At 41.9% G+C, this 19,150-nt stretch overlaps 1 protein-coding gene across 1 annotated transcript in view; it reads left to right on the forward strand.

The window, feature by feature from the left end:
• Nucleotides 1–4,820: 4,820 nt before the first annotated feature.
• Nucleotides 4,821–19,150, forward strand: part of tmem145 (transmembrane protein 145) — a gene marked incomplete at its 3' end in the record, with an annotated part of 222,919 nt that continues 208,589 nt past the window's right edge. Inside the window, exon 1 of the mRNA XM_083886994.1 lies at nt 4,821–5,005. Coding sequence (XP_083743120.1) covers nt 4,895–5,005 — 111 coding nt within the window. The 5' untranslated portion in view covers nt 4,821–4,894. The remainder of the gene's footprint in view (nt 5,006–19,150) is intronic.

Here is a 19,150-nt window from a genome sequence, read left to right on the forward strand (position 1 = left end):
ATTCCGCATCGATTTCAAAATTCTGCTTCACACCTTCAAGGCCATCCATAACCTCTCTCCCCCATACCTCTCTGACCTCCTTCACATCAACACTTAGATCTGGCTCATCTATCAGCCTCATTGCGCCTCCTGCCCGTCTGACCACCATGGGGGCCAGAGCCTTCAGCCACTCTGCCCCCCGTCTCTGGAACTCCCTCCCCCCGGCATCAAGAACATTGTCTCATTCCCCATCTTCAAATCCCATCTGAAAACCCACATTTTTAAACAGGCCTACTCCCTCTAACTCTCTACTCGTTGTTATTATTATTGTTATTATTATTTTGTTGTTGTTGTTGTGATGTGACCTTAAGTGTCATGAAAGGTGCCTCCAAATATAATGCATTATTATTATTATTATTATTATTATTATTATTGTGTCTATGCTTTGGTCAAAATACCATAAGGATGAAGCACCACAACAGTTCAAATACCCTGCCAAAACAGCCCTGTTCAGAACACTCTGTATAGTAGTATCTCTTTAGGTCCACCTTAAAAAAAGTAAAACAAAACTTAAGGGACATGAAATGACATTAGCCACAGAGGCTACTGGGAGTTAACAACAGTTAGCATTTGGAAAGGTGATCATTTGCAGGCTCTAGCAGGCACATTGCTAACATGTATCCACTGGACAGATAAATCCTTCTTGCATGTTTTACGGACAAAGCGGTGCTCCACGAGACAACAATTCCAAGAATCAAGCGCATTGTGACGTCGCAATGAGCTTGGAAGTCAACATTGCGTGTTTTATCTCCTGTACTTAGACTGAGGAGGACCACAAAAACACGAGTTGAGTCATCTTTTTTCACACTTTGGCGACTGGTAGGGCCTCCAGAGTCCCAAATATAAGTATTAAAATGATTAAAAAGTTGATTTAGCATAATATGGGACCTTTAAAACTTGTATATTTACTTTAGATAAGGGCCTTACTTCACATAGGCCACCATCTTGCAGTGTCATATTTCTACCGCAGCCTGAATGGACAAAGCAGCCAGTGTTTTACAGCAGAAGCTTATATGAAAGATGGCATTCTTTATTACATGAAGGCCACCTTGTTCCCTGGTGCAATTCTACAGTCTCACTATTGGATGTCACTAATTCTTAAATACTGGATTCAAATTCTTTCAGTTGATCTGGATGTGGACCTCGGAGGATTTGCGTTATTTCGTGGTGACCACAAACCTCTGAATTCAGGAATCTCTGTACTTTACATTTATTTTAATTTACCATATATATGGCAACAAACCAATGTATTCCATCATTTTCCTGTTGATGTTTGTTTATATACAGTACACCCTGCTGGTTAGTGACATTAACCTAGATGTAGGAGGCCAAACACCAGCTGGCGCTCCATTATAGGTGCGTGACCTCTGATAAAAACACGATTGCAATCAGCAGTGGCTCATGTGTCCACACACACACACACACACAAAGTGTTATCACTAACCTTAAAGCTGGGGTGGGAGGTCATTTTCTGGAGCATTATTTATCATATTGCTTAAAATCCTCTTCACACCAATTTTTGTCACAAAAATAAAAAAAATGTCAGTCCGTTGTGGAGCGGACAGGCCTGTGAAACCACCATCCAATCATACTGAACGACCCAGATAGTGATGCATCACTCAATCTGTCATGTTAACCCCCCTTCCCCCATGCTCGTACCCCACTTCATGCACTAATCATGCAGATTTAGCTTACTAAATCCAATGAGAGTTGCAGCAATGTGATGGCAGAAAAGGTGTCTACAACGGGTGTTGGTCGCAAATGAAAGACGTTTTCTGAGAAAGTTACTGCCAAGAAAAAGACAGAATGATTCAAGACCAGAGGGAACATCAGTGCTGCGTTTGAATGGTGGTGACAACTATGGAAGCAAATTTGTGCCATTATCCAAATTAAAATGCATTAACAGAAATGCTTTTTCATTTTCAAAATGGAGCTGCATTTTGTGACTCATGAATAAAATGAATAATCAATATTTCAAAATGCATTTTCATTTTCAAATTCAAGACTGCTCATTCTGTGACTTAATTAAAATGATAAAGAAAATGGCATTTAAGATTTAATTTTCAAAACATCCTCCAGCAAAATGGTAACAAAATTCAATTTGAAATGTCAAATTTGAAAATGAAAAAGCATTTCTGTTAATGCATTTTCATTTTCAAAATGTAGCTGCATTTTTGACTCATAAATAAAATTAATAATCAATATTCCAAACTGCATTTTAATTTTCAACTTCTAGACTGACTATGGTCATGAACTTTGGGTGATGACCGAAAGAACAAGATCCCGGATACAAGCGGCTGAAATGAGTTTTCTCCGCAGGGTGGCAGAGCGCTCCCTTAGATAGGGTGAGGAGCTCTGTCACCCGGGAGGAGCTCGGAGTAGAGCCGCTGCTCCTCCACATCGAGAGGAGCCAGCTGAGGTGGCTCGGGCATCTGTATCGGATGCTCCCTGGACGCCTGTTCCGGGCATGTCCCACCGGGAGGAGACCCAGAGGAAGACCCAGGACACGCTGGAGTGACTACGTCACCGGGCTGGCCTGGGAACTCCTTGGGGTCCCCCCGGAAGAGCTGGAGGAAGTGTCCTGCGAGAGGGAGGTCTGGGCATCCCTTCTCAGACTGCTGCCCCCGCGACCCGGCCCCGGATAAGCGGTAGAAAATGGATGGATGGATGGAACTTCTAGACTGCTCATTCTGTGCCTTAATTAAAAGACAAAGCAAACAGAGAAATGCTTTTTTGTTTTCATGTTCGCGGCAAAAAGTGTTTCATAATTCAAATGAGTTCGCAATACGGATTGGAGCAGGATAGTGACGTCACTGGCCACTCCCCTTCTTCTGGCTCTGCTACACACACTCACACAAACGAATGGAGGACCATCGCGGACCAGACTTCTCGGTTAAATATTGAAATGTGAGACATTTTCTCTGGTAATTGTCGGAGATTAACCCACGTTTTGAGGATTGTTAAAGTAGTTTAAACTGATCTAGTGTTCGGCATTATTGTTTGGCCCGATCCTTGTGTCAGAGTTCTCTGGAGCGCAGACTCCGTGTGACACAAACACACACAGCTGCAGCGTCTATGCAGCCGGTCACAATCAGCGGTGCTGTCGCTAAACACACCAGGCTTCTTATTGAGATTTTAGACGTTTCCCCCGGTAATTGTTGGAGATTAACCCACGTTGTTGGGATTGTTACGTTAGTTTTAACTGATCTACAGTTGGGGAAGACTTTTCTTCCTGTGACAGCACTCTGGTCAATCGGTCATCGGCAGTCTAGCGATATCACGCATAACACCTCAGCACCATAGATATGTAAAGGGTAGATGTGTCATCCGCGCTGCTGGCCAATACTGTCGTTGGACACTCCGCCGTAAGACATCTATAATTTACAGATCTATGCTCAGCATGATTGTAAGAACAAGGGGCGTGGCCAGTGACGTCACTATCCTGCGCCCATCCGTATTGCGAAATCATTTGAATTATGAGACACTTTTTGCGGGCGAACATGAAAACGAAAAAGCATTTTGTTTGCTTTGTCTTTTAATTATAGGTCACATAGAGTGATCCTGTTGCACATAAATGTTAGTTATGGAGGTCTACTTACATATATTAACTTGTTTTTTATGGTCAAAAACCTCCTAGTTGCTGTAAATGAGCAGATTGAAATCCTCTTTTCTGACGCTGTTCTTCAGCCGCGATGTTTCAGGGTGAACTTTCAGAAGACAGATGCTTGTGATTGGCCAGTACTATTCAGCACACCAGCTCTCAGAAGCACAGCTCCCCCCTCTGGAACGGTGGATGCACGGCTCCTGTTTATCAAAACATTGTTTTAACAGTGTTTAAAAATAGCTTCGTCACGACTCCCCGCCGCAGTCCCTTTTATGACTTTGACCCGGAGTCAGACCCAGAGTCAGAAGACACTGTCGCTCGTGAAACACCTCCACAACGGACGTTAATTCTTCTTCTGCGGTTCAATGTAGGCAACCGGATGTGCCCGGACTAGTGCCCGGTGCAGGACAATCTGCTGTTCAGGAGAACTGCTGTTTACGTAACTATTACAGGATTTTGAGAGATCTCGTTGAGCCCCGAGATTACAATAAACACAGCATTCTCAGCAACTGCTGAACTGTTTGTTTAGAACCTTCAGGGCTTCATAAACAAGGTAATGATGCTGATACACACCAAAAAAACAGCGTTAATAGGAACTTCCGGCCGAGTTCCCCTTTAAGGCACAGAATAAGCAGTCTAGAAGTAGAAAATTAAAATGCAGTTTGGAATATTGATTATTCATTTTATTTATGAGTCAAAAAAATGCAGCTCCATTTTGAAAATGAAAAAGCATTTCTGTTAATGCATTTTAATTTTCAAATTTGACATTTCAAATTGAATTTGTTACCTTTTTGCTGGAGGATGTTTTGAAAATGAAATCTTAAATGTCATTTTCTTTATCATTTTAATTAAGTCACAGAATGAGCAGTCTTGAATTTGAAAATGAAAATGCATTTTGAAATATAGATTATTAATTTTATTTTTGAGTCACAAAATGCAGCTCCATTTTGAAAATGACATAGCATTTCTGTATTTTAATTTGGATAATGGCACAAATTTGCTTCCATAGACAACTGAAAGCACAAAAAGGGCTGCAAAGTAATGACATAGTGGCGCTGTTTGTACTGAACCGGTAGGTTAACTCTTGAGTATTTGTTGTTTTTTCCCTGCTGTTGAAGTGACCGCCGTGCACGCGCCCGTTTCCTCTCTCTCTCCCGACTCGAGCGCTTGTTCCTCCGTGCGCGCTCCCGCACAGAGCCAGGCTTCGGGGAGCTGGGATCGCAGATCAGCGACAGCGGGGGAGAGAGAAAGATGGAGGTGCGGGTCGTGGACAGATTCGCGTGCCTGGCCGCGCTGTGCAGTCTCCTCTGCGTGGACACGGTCCTCGGGAAATACGTGAAAGGCATCGTGAATACCAAAGAGGTGAGAGCTGCTATGTCTTTTTACCTCTCTCTATCCCTCTCTCGCATGAATGAATGTTTCCACTCGCGACAATTACACAGACTAGTGGTTGGCGTGGGAGGAGGAGGAAGAGGAGTGCGTGAAACGGACTCGACTGCACACCCAGCACGCACTTGTCTTCGCAGAGGCTGCGACCGATTCACGGTGCAGTTGTCTCGGGAATTTCCGTGGCCCTTGCCTCTGCTGTGCTCTGCTCTGAGGTGCAGATCCACGCGTGTCATATTTCATCCTCATTAAGATCCCGAGTCCTGGGCTTCAGCAGATCCCACGGGTCCGTGCTCACACCCTGGGTGGGTGACCAGGTTTAAGTAGTGGACACCTCTGAACGTGTGTGATGTTATTACCATGGTTTAATAAGCAGTGGTGTGCGTGTGCGTGTATGTATGTATATTTTTAAAGGAGCAGTTACAGGTGTGTGCGCCATTTGGCGTCATCTGGCGTGCAGATCTGGATTTGTGGCGGACTCATGAAGAAACCACAACAGTCTTGGTCTAGACTGGTTCTGAGTCTCTGTTTCCAGACACAGCTCAGATGAGCAGATGAGTGAGTTGAAGTGATCACTGCAGCAGCAGCAGCTTCATCACCTGCTGTTCCTCAACTCAACCTCCTGAGGAGTTTGATCCTTGCCATACAGGGGTGTTTCAGTGGACTTTGGGGGCCCCTAAGGCAAAGTGGAACCTGGGGTGGTTGTTGAGTTTTTTGAAGTGTGCGTGTAAAGGTCCTTTCATACTCTCATTTTCTGTACTTTATGTCCCAAACTGTATGTCTGTCACTACCTTACATACCTATGTGTGTCTTTTGCAGTGGTAATGATGTTACTTAAAGGAATACTTCACTGATTAGCATGTGGCTTTGTATTGCTAGAATAGCAGTATTTTTTTTAGTGTGCTTCCCTCCCTCAGTTTTCCCCTGATTTCTAAGAAATAGTATTTGTGCTCACCTCTAAGTACTTAATATGACGCGTAACCGGTCATATGAAGTACTTAGAGGTGACCCATTAATTCGAGATTTGGGGACAATTCCAACTCCTATCTTAACCCTCAATCTTAAAGGTACAATATGTAGTATTTATGGGTTTATATAACCCAAAATCCACTTTTTTATACATATTATGTGCTCCTGCATTGTCTAGTCGCTGTGTAATAGTTTTTGTTTCATTTTCGTAGTGTTTCAAAAAGTCATGTTAAATAACATGACTGCGGACTGCGGTTGCATAGCCACTGTTAGCAGCGAGACGCCATGTTTCTACCGGAGCCTGTAAGGACAAACGCGAGAGAACAAATCAATCGTCTCTTTACTTGTAGCAGAAGTCCCGCCTCCTCTCTCTCCGCTTCGTCTGCTACGGCCGCGGTAGCTCGCCCTCTCCCTCTCCTCACGAACCTCATCTGCTGACACGGAGAAAGACGACGAGGACGACATTTGACCAGCTGCGGATACCGTAGCGCTCAGGGAAGGGAGGGGTGAGCAGAGCAGCAGGTCTTTGTTGTAAATTTCAGCCTCTCCTCTAGATGGCACTATAAACTACTTATTTCCCCTTTAACCCTCAAGCTCAACCCTTATCTTAACTGGCCCTCAAAACCAAGTGTTGAGGGTTATTTTGTCACTTAGAAATGGGACACCCCTTAAATGCAGATATGTCTTCAGACTGTGGGGGGCAGAATAAAGCGAAAGCTGCGTCCAGACTCTCAACTCCAAAAATGAAGAAGAAGAACACATTTACGTCACGATTATTTATTTATTATTTTATTTCAGTCAAGTTATTAGGTTGTCAGTTAGTTATAAGATGATACTCAACCAAATACCACAACCACGGACATATTCAGCTGACAGTTACCACACACCACGGCTTATTGAAAAGTAAACGATAGCAAACGATCGCGTGTGCGCACCGGCCGGCTATTGACAAAAGATCGTAAAATAAAAATAAATGTTACGCAACAATGATGTCAGTAATCCATAATATGGGCATAAACTAAGATAATACAATGGTTTTCATAATTTTTATATCTCTATTAACAAAGAAAATACTTAAAGTGATAGTTCGGAATTTTGGACATAAGACCTATTTTCCAACTCAGCCGGTGTGATGGAGACGTCTGGAGACATTTTCAAGAAATTTCATTCAGTTCTTCTAGTTGCTGAGTTCGCTGATGCTATGGCTAGCGCAAGTCAATGATACAAGTTAGCATGGCATTAGAAACACTCATACCGACTCCACAGTGCACCCGAGGCAAATCGATTGTAACGGCAGACTATCGATGTACATATCTGTATCTTCTTCCAAAAAGAAGTATAGTCTTTTAACAAATGTATTTAGGTCAATAAGTATTGGAGATTGTTGTTGGGCAGTGTCGCACATAAGTTGTGAAAATAGCAGCAGATCTATAAGTTCAACACACTGTGAGCTTGCAGATTGGCTATTATTACACTCAAAGAGATGACCACATTGTCACTGAATGTAAACATGGCTAAACATGCTGCTAAAGAAACACACACACATAATGAATTTGACGTTAGCGTAACAAAAGCTAACTTTAGCCACTACTACTAACAACTGTGTCCAGTTATTGTCATGTCCCTAAAAAATCCATCAGTTTGTTGTTTGCTAACACGTTAGCATAAAGATCGCTAGCTTAAAATGCTAACGACTCCACTTACATAAGTGTCGGGTTAGAAGAAGTACAGCCGCAGTTCAGTCCCTCTGTGGGATTCCTTATCCATCCTCATTCAACGGTGAACACAGACACACACACACACACACACACACACACACACACACACACACACACACACACACACACACACACACACACACACACACACACACACACACACACACACACACACACACACACACACACACACAAACACACACAAACACTGCAGAAGCAGTAGCGGGGGACGTGCATATTAAGTAGCCATGTGCTTTCTCCGTGACCGTCAGGTGATTGGCCGAAAAAATGAAATGTCATGCGTTTTAAACGTCTGACAGACCACCCACTGACATTTTCGTCCCTCCCTCTCGTCAACGAAAACTCACACAGGTCTCGTCATGTTTTCGTCATCAAAGAGTCATGTTTATCTCGTCACTGTCTCGTTATCGTCATGAAAAAAAGTGGCGTCAATGAAAAGATTTCGTCATCGTCATCGTTGACGAAAACAACACTGGTCCAGACATGGCAAAACCGGTCACAAGTCTACAGAGGGACATTTTGAGTTATTTGCCGATTGTGAAAGTGTGATTTCTAAGCTTTCCAACAATTTTTTGAAGAAGATATGGTCATTTGAATGTAGGCACTCCTAAAACTGCTTTAGGGAGAATTTTTGCCTCAAAGATTTACACCTTGTCTCCTATATGATATATTTAACTGAAATTTCCTATCCAAACAACCAATGATTTATAAAGGAAAATCATGAACATTTACAGGGGTGCCTAAACTTTTGCATACCACTGTATTTCCATCATCTGTTTTTGTTGTTTCATGAAAACAAAATATACTATATATACTTAAGAGAGAAGGATCTAATCAAATCAGACACTAATGAAATACATTGAAGTGGCTCTGTGGTGTAGTGTGGATGGATCAGTCTGTTACTGAATGAGCTGATAATGTCCCAACTCACAACTCGTTGCTAAATCATTAGCATCACAGTCAATACTTCATACCCAAAGCTGTGTCATTCACATATGATTCAAGCACATCAGCACATGTTTGTGCTGAGTTAGTGAATAACAATAACAAGAAAAACGTCCCTGTATGTGACTGAACACTAGTGGCACACATTATGTATATGAAAATTCACCCATAAGAATATAGAGCGGTGCTGGCGTCGCATCATCATCTCAGACAACTACTGTGTGTGTCCTGCTCTCTTTCAGCCGCTGAATAATCCATCTGTTTGTTGTTTTTGTGACGATGAAGTCTGCTAACACGTTAGCATAAAGACAGTCCACTCACCAGCAGTCTCTGTGCTGTCTCTGTCTTTGTTAATTTCAGCCACAGTTCACTTATTGTCCGGTTTTCTTTGCCTGCCGTCAACAAAGCTTTGATGACGACTGCTTTGATAACAATCACGCTTTAATTTCACACACCCAAACTAGGAATGATTCACATCGATAAAACAACCTTAATTCAAATACAAATGTTATGGTTTTAAGACCCACTTTAACATGTGTAATTTTGAAAAAAAAGAAATCCCTAATTTTGAAAAAAAAACAACCTTTTTCCTATCTTTTCTCGTTTTGCGCTGGGCCGACTTGCGCCCCCTTGGTCCGTGGCAGGTCACAAATCTCTCTTCAACTGAGAAATGGAAGTCACCAGATGACGATGAGGGATCAGAATAGATATATAGAAAAAGAAGCACTCATCCATCCATCCATCCACCATGGCTGCTGAGATGCCCTTGAATATTCAATCTGCAGCTGCTCCAGTGGAGTTGTTCACACGTGGGCAGGTGGGCATTCTTTATGGAAGTACTCGTCTCGTCTTCTGCAAACAAGTGCAGGATATCAACAGTTCGACTTCCACTTTCAACATTTAGGTAAAGGTTTAAATGAAATGAGTTTACATAAATCAAGTCAATTAGGCTGCTTTGTTATTATTACTTTGCTGATTATGTTTAACCCTTTGTCTTTTTGACAAAAAGGTTCTTTTTAGCATATCTTTTTCATTTTTTCATGCATATTGTTCAAAATTTGCCAGGTTGTGTATTTTTTAAAATGTTTTCATGTGATTTTATTTTTTTAGTCCATTCTAAACAACGTTAACAAAAATAGTCACGTTAACACACCTTTTGCACGAAAATTTGCTAATTGAAACCCATTCAAATCACTATTTTTGATCCTGCTCAAATATAAAGTAAAAAAACACGAATAATCTAATTTTCTCACAATATGTGCTCTGACAGATTTCCATCAAGATTACGTAATTTTTCTTTTTTTTGCACCATCATGGAGAAAAAAACTGCTTTTTCTGATCAAGGGCACTCACACTAAACCCCGCCCCCCTCCCTCCACAAAATGTCCATGGTGAAGAGTGTGTCGGCTTTCTCGTGTCCCACCAACTCCACCGACTCTTCTGACTGTGGGGAAGAGGTGACACTAGCGGACCTTTTGTGGAAATCTAAAAACGGAGAGATCTGGGCACCCACATACACCCTGACGCTCCAGCGCAAGCCTCCAGACTCGGGACAAACTCCAGAACCTCCGCGCTATGCCGTGGCCATTGTTAGTGAGCTGATTAACACTTTTTATTTATTTTTCACCACGGAGATCACAAAACTTATCACGGAATAAACCAAACAACATGTGAGAAGGACAGTGCCCGAGTGGAAGGACCTCGATGTCACCACCGTGCTGGCTTAGTTTGGACTCCTTCTGTTGGCGTCTATTGGTCAGCTGGTGCGCTGCCAGAAAGAAACCAAGGACAGAGAGGGTCGTGTTGGACATGACAGAGGGGCTGGGAGGGTGACTGTGACTATTGATCATTTATTTTCCTCATTTGGGCTGGCAGAGGAGCTGCTGCAAAGAAAGATCTTTGGCACAATGCGTAAAAACTGACCAGAGCTTACCCCTTAGCTCCCGAGGCTCCTCCATCTCTCAATCAACTCACATCCTGCTGTCCTACACTCCAAAGCAGGACAAAAATGTCCTCCTGCTCAGCAACAAACACCGGGAGCCGGAGATCAGCAACGGGGAAAAAAGAAGCCCAGAAGCCCAAAATCATTCTGATTATAACCACTGCAAAGGAGAGGATGCCAAGGATGGAAGTTCTTCATTACAGCACAAAAAATATATATTATTATTTGTATTTGGTATCTATAATGAGGTCTGATGTTGGTCTAAGAAATAACAAAATAAAATACAAAAAATACAAATGTACACAATTTGTATTTGTATGAGCACGTTGGTGCTATAGGTGTGTTAACTTAATATTTTATGAAATCTGACATTATAAAAAAATAATGCACTTTTTTTTCCTGCTAATCTTTCACACATTCCAGCTGCAATAATAATAATAAAAACAAATCCAGTTTGCATGAATTATATTGAAAATAATTAATAATTAATCATGAAATGAGGTGCATCATGACTAAACCTGGCAATTTAAGGGTTAAAAATATAAAGAATATATTAATATTTGATATGTATGGAAAGAACAGATGTTGGTCTAAAACCTAAAAAAAAGAAATAATCAAAAATACAGATGTATACTATTTTTTTTATGGCTGTGTACTTTATGAGCACCATTTGGTGCTCTAGGTGTGTTAACGTGAGTATTTTAGGTCATCTGACATTACAAATAAAATAATAACGCAAAAAAATATTTTTTTCTGGTAATCTTTCACATATATCAGGCTGCAATAATCCAAACAAATAATCCAGTTTGCATGAAGTATATTGAAAATAATTATTTTTTTGTGTTTTTTAGATCATAAAATCAAGGGGCATCATGAATGAACCTGGCAATTTAAGGGTTAAAAAAAAAAAAAATTATATTAATTAAGACTGTCAAAAATAACGCGTTAACGCAGGATGATTAATTTGTGGAATTAACACGTTGATTAATTCCACAAACTAACGCACTTTCTCACTTTCATTGCACTACGGGTAAACGTGCAGTTTATGAACAGGCAAGGCAGGCAACTCCTTGGGGCCCCGAGCCGATAGGGGGCACCCGACACTCAGAGCCATAGGGCTTTTGCCTAAATGCATCAGTGACCAGCCACATCCCTGTCCCCCTTAAACAACAATGGTTGATTTGCAATGACATCTCGGTAGGAAACCTCCCTAAATGGACTCCACGTCACCTCACGTTAACCTGTGTGAATTTATCGTTCTGCAAGTTGTAAATGAAGCTGAAGGAAAATAAAGAGGAGTTATCAATCAGGTAGAAGAGGAAGAAAAAAAGAGGATGAAGAATAAAAGAAAGAAAGACAGAGTCAGTAAATGACTGCTGTTACTGAACAGATACTTTGCCTAACTAACAGGGACAGACTTGAACAGCAGCTAACATTAGCGTCAGAATGCTAGCTGACGCTAACGCTAGCTAGTAGAAGCAGTGCTTCAAAGGTGCTTATGAGGAATTTCCTGCTGTGGGCTTAGTACCCCCAAGAAAACTATTTATATTTACTATTTAGAATACTATATATACTACTATACTTTATATTTTGTTTATAATGTGAGTTATTTACAGTACAATGTATCATTTTTTGAAAGTTATTTACAGTATTTTATTGTTTCTATTAGTGCTGTGAGTAAAACGCGTTAATTAACGCATGAACGCGACCCCATTTTGATGACGTCAATTTTTTTTATCGCGCGATTAACTCTCTTTTTGGCCGAGCAAATTTTGTAGTTTTTTTCACATGCGGTTGCAGCAACTAGTAACGTTAGAACAACTACAACACCACACGGGATCTTGCTAGACCAGAAAGAAAACAACAGACACGCCGGCCAAAGAGTAGTCGGCTCGCTTAAGTAAGAGTAAACGTTCCGTTTTGAGCGGATGGCGAGCGATGTGCGCTTCTCCGCTAGCTCCTTCAGCTCGGATTAGCTCGTTGCGGCAACAACACATTAAACCACGGGACTTGAAGAACGGCTCTTTATTCACAACACTGTGGGGTGATACACAGCCTCTTTTATTATTGTGCGGCTCTATCACAATGAGAGGAATAACTGAAAATATGCAGAGTGTCGGTGATATTCACCTGCGGCTCGCTAATTAACACATGGAACACATTACTTCCTGCTTCACCTACGTATGTCTCTGACGTCACACGTGAACGTCTCGTACCTCACACACACATACACAGCTCCTCACACACACGTTACACACACCAGGTTTAGCCTGTAACATAGATTAGTTTGTCTGCCAGGGTGGTTCAGTCTGTAAAATAAGACGTGTAATAATAATTCATCTAAAATTAGATTTAGGCTTGAACAAATATATTATAAATATTGTGTCTTGAAATTGCAGTAACTTGTATTGCAATTTAGATAAATTTCGATTCATTGTTTAGCCCTACACTACAGTATATGCCAAAATATGCAAATAACATTTACACAAAGCAAGCCAATCCACTTTTCTATGTTGATAAGAGTATTAAAATGAGGAAAAATAATGCAAATAATACAGTAATACAAAAAGAAATCAAGGGACATTTAGAATAGATAAAAATGTGCGATTAATTGCGAGTTAACTATGCCATTAATACGATTAATCGCGATTAAATGTTTTAATCGTTTGACAGCACTAGTTTCTATATATTTATATTGTCTTATAATTTGGGTTCTTTACAATGTAATGTTTATTTTTTACTAAATTTGTATAGGTTTTTTAAAAAAAAGTTATTGACAGTATTTTGTTGTTCTTTACATTTATATTTTCACATACTTTATTTATCTCTCCGTTCCTACAATATAAAGAGAAAATTAAAGCTGCGAGCAGCGATGAGCGGGACCTCACATCTGCCGGCTCCACCGGCAGGCCGGCTAGGAAAGTGCATGCTTGGATATCGTGGAGGTTTTGCAGGGATTAAAATTAACACCGTCCCGTCGTCCCGGGGAGGTCATTAATTGTCATCGGGACGACCACGGGACGAAAGAGAATTTTGACTGACTAAATTTTTCTGTTTAAGTTTTCAACACTTTCTGTGAACCAGAACGGGTTCGCGGTCGGTGGGAAATACTTATGTGAAAAGGTAAATGTCTGCGCGCTCATGTTTGTGTTGTTCAGTGAGACGCAGACTGCTCCTCTCTCACTGTGCGCCGCTCGAGCCGCGGCGCTGCTGTCTGCTTTGCGCGCCCCGCACTGCATGTAAACATTTCATTAATGTTGACATGTTTGTTTCAAAAATCACTGAATGAAGCCCCGCCAGGCTTAGCGTTGCTTGTTTATTTATTTAAAATCGATTTTTTTATACACCACGGCTTTTTCTATACCGGGGAACAAGAGCGCATACGCCCCCATGTAATCAGCGCAGCGCTCCCTTGTCCAGGTGCCGATTGAAACCCAAGTCACACTATAAAGTGCGTCATTATTACGGTTAAATCGTTCTTGTCAATAAAGATGTTATATTTAGGGATGCACCGATAATTCGGTGGTCGAAACAGAGCGAGTTCACTGTGGAACATCATCTGTTAAACGCTGGAAAGTCTCTGCACAAAAACGCCGTGGGCCGCCGGTGGACCGGGGACCACCGGGCTTAGCAGGTTTTCTGGGGGAAACCCTGTAAACCAGTATACGCAGCGAGAGAGAGAGAGAGAGAGAGAGAGCGAGCGAGCGAGAGAGATCAGCGCTCTTGGTCATTAGTTCATTTACTTATTTTTGTGTAGGTAATATGTTGTGAAATATGTTTAAACTTAAATAAACTACCCATACAAGTAGTTTTGTCTGGTTGTATTAGCTCGTCCTGTTATTGACGTCATGCTGTCATCACCTGACAGTCTGGCTGATTGAAAGACCCCAGATGCAGCAGATGCAGCGCACACCGTGAGCACCGAGCGTCCACAGACACGGAGCTGATCCCCGCCGATAACGCCGCTGCCAAACTATAATAGGGCCCTATGATTTCCGTGTTAACGGAATCGTGGACGGAATTGCGGAATTGGCCAATAAAAACGGAATCTAATTAATCTTTATTAATAATCATTATTAATATTAATAATTAATATTCAAAATGCTGTCATCGTGAGGAGAAGGAACGTTTGTCTGGAGAAATGTTCCGGGGAAAGCTCATTCGTGGCACCACCCGTGCATCTCCCCACAAACACTCACCCGGCCAGGGTCTCCCCCAGTGCGTGTTGCTTGTTTATTTACTTTATATACACTTTTTTTTTCTAAACTGCGGAACAAGTGCGCTGCACCCGCATGTAACCGGCGAGCGTCCCCTTGTCCAGGTGCCGATTGAAACCCAAGTCACAACATAAAATACGCCATTATTACGGTTATATTGTTATTGTCAATAAAGATGTTATATTTAGGAATGCACCGATAATTCGGCGGCCGAAACACGGCGAGTAAACTGTGGAACATCGCCTATTAAATGCTGGAAAGTCTCTGCGCAAAAGTGAAACTTATGAACTCCCCGTGACATTCACTTCACACCAGAGAACATTCTCTCTCTTTGAACAGTTAACTAAAGACATCAGCTCATCTGATGCATCTGTTATTCCCTTATTTACAGAGTTGTAGGGGTAATATTACGTGTAGAGAAACGATCCAGTCGGATACGGAGAAGCGCACGGCTCAGGAGAGGGAGAACAGTACAGCGCAGGGGCGGTGCGCAGAAATCTCTCTGCACCAGATGAGGGGTACTACCACTTATTTATGTTGATTATTTTACTTTTAAATGTGACCAGCATTGCATGGCTTGTTTTAAGATTCACTGGCATTTACTTAATTAGGATTTAACTTAAGTCAAAACAATTGAACAATTGAGAAGTTAGTGGATTCAAGAAGAAAGTTGCATTTTAGTGGACATTTTATTCACTGACACAAAAAGCACACATTCTATGGTGGTAAAGTAAGTATAAAAGGTAAAAAAAAACAGAATAAAAAAAATAAAACGGAAAAAACGGAATTCTAAAAAATTAAAACGGAAAAAACGGAATTTGGAAAAAAATAAAACGGAATTTGGAAAAAAATACAACGGATTTCATAGGGCCCTACTATAAATACGTCATATCTTAACACACACAGCACATGTTTAGACTCTAAAAGGTCAATTTCTCGCCTCAAATTATCTTAAAACTGCATTCCGTCACACAGAAGAGTGAGAAACGGCTACTGTTTCAACAACAACAGTCTTTCTCTCTCTTTCTTTCTCGGACGCCATTGCTCACTGTAGCCTGAAGCAGAACAACCTAGCGCAGCGACCCCTACTGATCGGGCGGGAAATTGCAGCGCGTGTCCGTCACCAAGACGCAGAAGTATAAAGGCTCGAGGCGTCTCCGTGGTGACGCAGACGGATAACGCATACGCAGTCGGAGAAGTATAATGTGGCCTTAACTACCGCCCACACACGCAATACACACCCATTATAAAATCTGAAAGCTCCCAAAAAAGTACAATGCTTAAACTGCGACTGTGTAAAAACCTTAATTTGTATCTACACCGTGACTTAGGTGATAAAAGTCCTAAGTCTTGTGACCCGTTTAAAGTTGAAATCACGTTTTTAAATGAAAAGAAGTTCATTATATTATATATTAGAATATTAGTGCTGCTATCTTGAAAAATGCTTTTCTGTGTTTGATTTTTCTCTTCTTACACTCGACATATCTAACAATGATGAGACCCACTACAGAGAAGAGGTCCAGCACATCACACAATGGTGCTCCAGGAACAACCTCATCCTGAACACCACTAAAACAAAGAAGGTCACAGAGAGGCAGTGGAGCGTGTGGACAACATCAAGTTCCTGGGCATCCACATTTCCTCTGACCTCTCATGGACTGTGAACATTTCACACCTGAAGAAGGCCCAACAAAGGCTCTTTTTCCTCAGGAAGCTGAAGCGGACTGGACTCTCTCCTCAGCTGCTCCCAAACTTTTACAAGGCCACGATAGAGAGCATCCTGTGTCTCAGTGTGATGAGGTGGTACGGCAGCTGCATGTCACAAAACAGGAAGGACTTATCCTTGGCGGTGAGAACTGCACAGGGGAGTGTGGGCCACCGTCTACCTGATCTGGACTCTTGTTTACTGACTCCAGAGAAGGGCCAGACGGATAGCAACAGACCCCACCCACTAGGGCTGGGCGATATATTGAAAAAAAAAAAAAAAAATGTTTTTGCCCATGTCGATATATTAGATAATTTAAAAAAAAGAAAAAAAAAGTTGTTTTTGGCTGTGTGTGTATGTAGGCAGGCTACCGGTATGTTCATGTCCCCTTAAGACACTCGGCTGTGTACAGCGTGTTTAGTCACGTGACTCCACGCCCTCTGTAACAAGAAGGGAACGAGACGGTGAGGAAAGACAAAGCGGCTACTGAGGTCGGGGTGGGGTAGCTGTTTTGCCAACTTGCTGACTTTGTCGCTAAATCTTTTGTGGTGTTTGGAAACTCTCACGTGAAAGCATGTATCCCTCTCAACAGGAATCCCAGCTAGAGCTTATATCGGGCCCAAAAAATCAAGCCAAAGCCCGGCCCGGCCCAACACGTTAACTGTAATCACGAGCCCGAGCCTGATTTAAACCCGACAATTTTTTAATATGTGAGCCGTAGATGTACGTGTACGTCCACCCCACAGTGGGAGCTTGTTGTACCTCCTGCTGCCACAGTCTAATTTACACCATTGCTTCCTGTTTTTTAAATGATGTGTTTGTGCGAAGGTCTTTACATCTTTAGCACGACGTGCTATAAAATGCCACGCAAACAAGACGAGTGAGAAAAAACAAATGCTTGATCAAGGGCTCAGGCAGTCAGTCTCTGCAGTCAGAGCAAGAGGAGACATCTGGCTTACAGAGCGCGGTTTAAATGTTTCTTCACTTAAGGCCACATTATACTTCTCCGACTGCGTATGCGTTATCTGTCTGCGTCACCACGGAGACGCCTCGAGCATTTATACTTCTGCGTCGTGGTGACGGACACTCGCTGCAATTTCCCGCCCGATCAGTAGGGGTCGCTGCACAAGGTTGTTGTGCTTCTGGCTACAGTGAGCAATGGCGTCCGAGAAAGAAAGAGAGAGAAAGACTGTTGTTGTTGAAACAGTGGCCGTTTCTCACTTTTCTGTGTGACGGAACGCAGTTTTAAGATAATTTGAGGCGAGAAATTGGCCATTAAGGGTCTAAACATGTGCTGTGTGTGTTAAGATATGACATTTTATAGTTCGGCAGCGGCGTTATCGGCGGGGATCAGCTCCGCCTCTGTCAGGACGCCCGGAGCGCACTGAGAGCCGGCACAGAGCAGCTTCGCTCGGCCTGTCCTGAGGACCAATTGCAGCTCTTGCCGTCTCCGTTGTCCCTTGACGGAGTGACGGACACTTAAAAAATATTTCGTGCAGACGGAGACGACGCAGAGGCTCTTCGACAGTCTCTGCGTCGACGCAGAGTCTCTACGTAGCCTACGCAGAGCACTTTACGCAGAAGTATAAATTGGGCTTTAGTCTCACACAAAATATATCTGCATTTGATACAAATCAGACATAAAACACACACACACACACATACACACACACACACACACACACACATATATATATATCTATCTGTAATGATTGTAAGTCAATGTAATGTCCTCTGAAGTCATGGAAACCATGGCCCTTTCTCAATACCCAAGTATGCCAGTACGTACTTGCATACTTGGGAAGTACATACTTGAGAAGTACAACTGGAGTACATACTTGCCAAGTACGGGAGTACACGAGTACAGTCTCTTCAATTGGAACAGCGGTGTAGCTTCCTTGTTTTACTGTTTGAATGGCGGGTGGCGCCAAGCACTTAAGCCTCATTACCGCCACCTACAGTGTTGATGAATGAACATATAAAATAATTTTAATAAATGCAAATTTTCACATTTTAAATATTTAACTTAATATATTAATTAATTTTTATTGAAATATACAGTACCATGTGGAAAATAGATACATTAGAGCAGTGTAGAGTAATATATTAGACACACACACACACACACACACACACACACACACACACACACACACACACACACACACACACACCCCCACACACACACACATATATATATATAAAATGTGTGTATATATGTATTTAAATATTATAGTGTCCATTATATTTAAATACATATACAATGACAGTGTGACTTTAATATAAATCTAACATTAATATTATACAAACATTCACACTGTCAGGTCAGTGTGAAAGGTTTACATTAAAAGCAAAACATGTCAACAACAAATCTATGGATCACACCAAGTAGGTTATGACGGAGCCGTCTGAGCCAGCGGATCATTTCATCAGAACAGGCCGAGGTAACACTACTCTGTGTCGGGCACTGTGCGCACCGAGCGTCCGTAGAGGCGGAGCTGATCACCTCCGACAGCGCCGCTGTCAAACTGTAAATACGTCATATTTTATTACACAAACCACATGTTTGGATTTTAAATGACTAATTTCTCGCCTCAAATGATT

Source organism: Microchirus variegatus (genome assembly GCF_963457635.1).
Source record: "Microchirus variegatus genome assembly, chromosome: 1".
In the NCBI taxonomy this organism is placed as follows: domain Eukaryota; kingdom Metazoa; phylum Chordata; class Actinopteri; order Pleuronectiformes; family Soleidae; genus Microchirus; species Microchirus variegatus.